General features: G+C 39.5%; 1 protein-coding gene across 2 annotated transcripts; it reads right to left on the bottom strand.

Moving 5' to 3' along the window:
* Positions 1-298: 298 nt before the first annotated feature.
* LOC106380573 (hydroxymethylglutaryl-CoA synthase) lies at positions 299-3,587 on the bottom strand. 2 transcript variants are annotated; one of them, XM_013820361.3, is made up of 13 exons: positions 3,487-3,529; positions 3,352-3,437; positions 2,627-2,733; positions 2,414-2,546; positions 2,189-2,332; positions 1,941-2,099; positions 1,798-1,871; positions 1,637-1,712; positions 1,494-1,549; positions 1,326-1,413; positions 1,105-1,245; positions 848-997; positions 299-755 (listed from the first exon to the last, which is right to left on the bottom strand). In XM_013820361.3, exons 2-13 carry the CDS (start codon positions 3,412-3,414, stop codon positions 561-563), a joined length of 1,386 nt encoding a protein of 461 aa, XP_013675815.1. In that variant the 5' UTR covers positions 3,415-3,437; positions 3,487-3,529; the 3' UTR covers positions 299-560. The 2 variants fall into 2 exon arrangements, with proteins under 2 accessions (XP_013675815.1, XP_013675814.1); XM_013820360.3 differs by having other exon boundaries at positions 3,352-3,587.
* Positions 3,588-5,615: the final 2,028 nt, after the last annotated feature.

Genomic DNA, 5,615 nt, shown 5'->3' with positions numbered 1-5,615 from the left:
TTGCCTTATATGTTAGAGCGTCAAACTCATTTCAGTCCAAACCATTTTAATCCAACATATTAAACCTACTAATCCATTAACATCCAAGTTTCTAACCCATTAAAATCTATAGGTTGGACTGGTTTGGATTGATCGATTAATTTAAACCTATTTTGACACCTCGTCCTAATATTAGTCATATAACCATACATATTTTTACATTATGTTTAAGCATTTACCAAAGTACAAATTCACTTATCATAGTTAAAAATCTAAAATTGACATACGTTCAGATAACAAGTGAGCAAACCAAAACAAGAACACCATAAATAATCCACATGATGAATAATTTAAAGGTTTATTTTAACATCTTAATAATTCCTAAAATTAACGGGCTTATTTAAAACACACACTAAGAGAAAAAAAAAGCTTCAGAGAATCGAATCAATGGCAAATAAATAAAAACAAGAGCATGCAAACTGTCCCCAAATCAAAGTAACAAGAACCTTATAAATTTTGGAAAGTAAACATAAAGAGCGATGAGTAGACACCATCTTTCAAGTGATTTATGCTTTCAAGAATCAGTGTCCATTGGTTATGGATCCATCGTCTCCTTTCTTGCCATAGAATCTCCGGTACAGTGAATCAACCTCTTTCAGATAATAAGTCCCCGGAGCCAAAAGGTCTAAGATACCTTCCTTGCTCGTCACAAACTCCTTTGCTCCGTACCTATGTTCCATTAGCTTCATTGTCTCCACAAACTTCTCAGGTGCATACTGCAAATTAACAAGGCCAAGAAGGAGATACAGCACACTCAAAGTGTTACGGACATTCAAGATTATGCACCCTTTTGTTTTTTTTTAGTTACCTCATGTCTAGCCTTCAATTTACCGCCAACATCCATTACAGAAGCGATGTTTGATAAGCTGAAAGGAGACTGGTTCTCGCAGAGACGCAATGAGAACATTGTTGCGGTTGAACCACTTCCATATGAGAACATAACCACCCGCTTTCCCGCCTATATATCAAGAACGTCCAAACACAAAGGTAATAAATATCAAAACCATATGTAAGAATGGGTTTCAATAGGGTTCGAAGAAGGGAAGTTTGTTTTGTTTTAGTTACCAAATCGCTGTGTTTGTTGTGGACGAGGGAAGCAAATGCTGCGTAGAGAGAAGCAGTGTACATGTTACCGACTTGTTTTGGTACTAAAGTCGTTGGTTGCACTTTAGCATCATAATACGTTTTTGCTAGTTGTTGTGACACCTGCAAAAACAGACCAAAAGATTGAGATATATATAACTCACCGTATCAAAAACAGTTAGAAAGGGGAAATGATGAAAAACCTTTTCAAGATCACGGCTTTGGTAACTCTCATCGAGGGACAACGAGGAATAAGGAGTGAACTTTTCTTTGGCAGCCTCATCAATGGAGCTGCAGTATAGAAACAAATATGTTACTCATAAATATATACAAGTAAAGAGCTCTTTGTTCGAAGAACAAGATTGAAGAACCTTGCGTTTCTCAAGAAGTCGTTGTACAAGAGACGAGCAAAGGTTTTCTGCACAAGCTGCAATAGCAAAGACAAGAAGATTGGTAAGTGAATATTTCAGGTAGAAAGAACAAAACTAGTCTACTTGGAGGATTGAGAGATTACTTTGTTGTATGGAGAATGGAAGACAAAGTAATCAGCATCATTGATGGAGAACTCTTCGCCCTCAAGTTTCTCAAACCTAGTAAAAATTTGTAGTAAGCCAATACAGAACACCAGAAGAAAGAATCTGAGTTTTGTAACAGTAAAAAAGCAAAAATACTAACTTGTTGCATAAATGTTTATAGCAAGAGTCAAGTGCCATAAGGTAGCATGTCTGTGAAAGCTTACCATCAACAACCTACAAGAACACAAATAAGAATTTTCATTCTCTGTGCCAAACACTTGAGATTATGCATTGAAGATGTACCGGATACTCGCTAGCAAGATTTGGCTTGTAAAAGTCATAGACATGAGCCATGTGGCTTCCTCTCAATTTGCTCTCAAAAACAATAGGAGCATCTGGTCCTATCAACATAGCAATGGCAGCTGCTCCTCCAGTGGGCCTTGCGGGTCCTTCTGCATAAACCTGAAAGCACTCAAATATATAAGCATGTGAAGATTTATGCAGAGACTCTTAGGGCATTAAAAAAGTGTTTCTATGGTCAGATGTTATACCGCACTGTCAGTACAAATGACAAGGCCATAGCGTCCATCCCAGGAGTTACTCTCAACCCAATTGACACAGTTTAGCAAAGCTGCAGTTCCACCATAACAAGCATTGGTCGAGTCAACACCTTCTACATCGGTGTTTCCACATTTCTGTTCATTCACCAAAGCAAAAGAAAAACTTTAGCTGTCTTTTTTAGAAGAAAAAAAGAAGCTTGAGCAAAGGATAATTACCTCAAAGAGTTGCATCAAGAAGGTTTTGATGGACTTGCTCTTGTCAATGACAGTCTCACTGCCTACTTCAAGACGCCCAATTTGCTTGGGGTCAATCTTGTACTTTTCAAGAAGAGATGTCACCGCATTGAAACTAAGAAACACAGATCAACATATAGAAACTCAGTCTTTGCATGAGAGTAATACTTAAGCAAACCAAGAAAACATTTTTACCTCATTGAGATAACATCTTCAAGCTCAGTGCAAAAAGCTAAACAATCTTGACCAAGTCCAATGGTGTATTTCCCTTTGCTTGCTCCATCATGAGCTTCCAAAGCTTCCTACAAAATAGATATTGATCTAACTCATCAATCATAGTTTCAAACCTGAAATCAAGAACTAAAACAAGAGAGATTGAAACAAAATGTTGTAGATCACTTTTTTAATATTAGCTGATAAAATAAAAGATCTACAAGTAGATGGAAAAGAATCTCAACTGAATAAGAACCACAAAGTTGTATAAATGTTTGTACTTTTTCACTTAATGAGAAATCTCAAGATCAAAGAACCTTCAAACCTCTAATGTCAATCAAGTAGATACCATTTAATCAAAATAAAATAAAAACAATTACAGAGGAAAAAAAAAAACTTTAGCATCTTATGTCTTGTACCACCAAAACTCAGCGGCATTACAAAACCCAGAGACAGAGAACAAAACATAAGTCTTGTCTGAAAGCTATGAGATCTTCCCTAGAAAATTCTTCTAGAATATGTATAAGATTTCGAAATCATGTTCGGAAATTTTCACGAAGATTTATGAAAATCAAAACGTCAAAAGGCGAGTTCAACTATGTTCGAAACTCAAAATAAAATTAAAAAAAAACAGAGAAAGATCCGAAAGAAACAGAGTATGAATTGAACTATGTACTAAACCAACGAAAATAAAATGAAAGCTGAACCTGTTGAACACAGGTGGGAGGGAAATAGATGTCCACAGCCAATATCCCTACGTTCTTCGCCATTGTTTAATCAAAAAGGGATTGAACTTTCTTCTCACAATTTTTTTTTTTAGCCCTTTTTTCAAAAAAAAAAAACTTTCTTCTCCAGAGAATGAGATCGAAGGTTCGGTCTTTGAGAGAGAGAGAGAGTTTAGAGAAGCTGTGTATATCAAAAAATATATGAATCTGTTGAAAACAGAAATGAAACTCAATTTGTTTTAATAAACAACTCCAGGAGAAATATTTGGCTAATTTTCTTTACGTCAGCAAATTACTTGTACAGTTGTACTTAATGAATTTTTTGGTTTCAAATATTCAACTTTTGTTGATTTAATTTATCCAATATTATGTAAAGTATTTTATATAACTAAAGTACATTTTCAAACGACAATTACATGTTAAACAAAAAAAAATCTATAGATTAAAAAAAAAGAGAATTTATTTGATAACATTTGAACAAAAACGAAGAATTTATTTGAAAATTAATAACTAAATACCTGGAAGCTAAGAAAAAGGTTTGTTTGTATGAGTGCGTGAGATTGGGCACGAGGGCAGGGGACTGTTTCCTCCGGGTTTTGGACAACACAGGGTTCGTGACTTAGCTCCTCTCCCTCGTGCTTCTCTTTCTTTCTTTATCTGTCAGCGTTGGCTGCGGTGGATCCGAGCCTGATTCTCGGCCAGTTCTTCCTGCTCTACCCAATAGAGGTTTTCTTCTTCCTCTGTCATGGGCTTTTCGAACGACGCGTTCTGCTGAGCGGATTGGCTTCGCGTTCTTCTCGGATGGACGTCGGCACCTCCGTCCGAGTGATCGGATTGGTCGCTTATGTCCAGATCAATCCGCTCGAAATCGCCTCCTTCGTTGCTCCCGGCAGGAGGTGGAAGGTTCTCCGCGGTCGGTTGTGCGCTTGGCGGGACTGTTTTGTCAGGATTCTGACCTGAAGAATCCTTGTCTGCTCGTGTGGCCCGATCGCTCGGAGTCTCGAAATCGAGTCTTCTGCCGCTGCGGGCTCTTGTGGCCCCGTGCGGTTTTTTACTCTTGGCCTTCGCCGTTAAGGTTTCCACCTGTTTTGCGAGAGAGGCCACGAGCTTTCCTTGTTCGTCCGACTTTTTCTAAGCGGAGGCAAACATTTCTTTCATCTGGTCCAGTATCACGGCGTCCGTAGTGACCGTGGATACGTTTCCAGCTGGAGTTCTTTCAGCGTTGGCATTGACGGAAGTCCTGTCGTGCGTTTGCTTGTCTTTGTCAGCGTCGATCGTCATACCTGACTGAGCGTGCGCGGTTGCGTGAGAGGTAGATCCGTACCCCCTCCTTCTAGCGCCAAACTGTGGGAACCGGAATTCACACCGTCGAGATTTATTAATCGTAGGAAAGCCAAGCTAACCTAGCCTTCCCAGAAGGTCTCGGTTATCTGCTGGGCCACGCACAACACAATCAATATGAAAGAGTCGAAAGTAATAAATCGTAAAAGAGCGAAAAGAGAACAAAGAGGTCTTATTTCCGAATTCGCGTTTGAGTGTGAACAACATGTAAGATCCTAGGCCATGAGAGCTGTTGGTACGTTCGCTAGTCTAGCCGCCTAAGTTCTAACCTAGTCGAGTCGCAGCTCGATAGTAAAAACAGGAAAACGCCTAAATTGCTCTAAGTATTAAGTTTTCTCTGAGAAAGCTCTCCCTTGCTCCTCGCCTTAATCCCTCCTTATATACTCTCTCTATGTCGGTTTGCACCTTTTCATGGGCCGGATTCGTCGCGAGATGAGCTTTTCCATTTTTCGTCACCCTTCATGATTATCTTCGGAAACTTGACATTTATCTTTTCATGCGAATAAAAAATAGACCGTCATATCAGCCTTGGGCTCAATCCTGTTCTAAAATCGTAAGTGCGCCGTTTAGCCGCGGTTCAGGCCCCTTTTGGGCCGTTTTTGGACTTAGACGTTTTTACGATTTATCCTAAGAAACAGCCGTTGGTTTTTCCGAAAGGATTCCAATTCTCCGTATAGTTAAGGCAACTGGTGTTCAAGCTAACCATAGCCGTTTTATGCGGCAGGCAGGAATCCGTTTCGACGACCAAGTTTCTTATAACTTTTCCCGAAGTCTTTCTTTGATAATCCTAAGCGAGAGGAGACATGGGTATTGCGTCCAAGGGCCTGAGGATTGTGTTACGGGAACTTAGACGAGGATGCACGGTTTCGGGACAGGAGGTCGGTCGGGCGAGGTGACCTCGGCGC

The sequence above is a fragment of the Brassica napus genome, chromosome C2 (genome assembly GCF_020379485.1).
Source record: "Brassica napus cultivar Da-Ae chromosome C2, Da-Ae, whole genome shotgun sequence".
NCBI classification, from domain to species: domain Eukaryota; kingdom Viridiplantae; phylum Streptophyta; class Magnoliopsida; order Brassicales; family Brassicaceae; genus Brassica; species Brassica napus.
The sequence above is the reverse complement of the archived record's forward strand: the minus strand, read 5'-3'. Positions and strand labels throughout refer to the sequence as shown.

Coding starts and splice junctions, on each gene's coding strand:
- LOC106380573 (XM_013820360.3), bottom strand. CDS start 3,414: ATGGCGAAGAACGTAGGGATATTGGCTGTGGACATCTATTTCCCTCCC. Junction 2,547..2,626: donor GAAGATGTTATCTCAATGAG/GTAAAAATGTTT, acceptor TGTGTTTCTTAG/TTTCAATGCGGTGACATCTC. Junction 1,550..1,636: donor TCCATTCTCCATACAACAAA/GTAATCTCTCAA, acceptor TTGCTATTGCAG/CTTGTGCAGAAAACCTTTGC.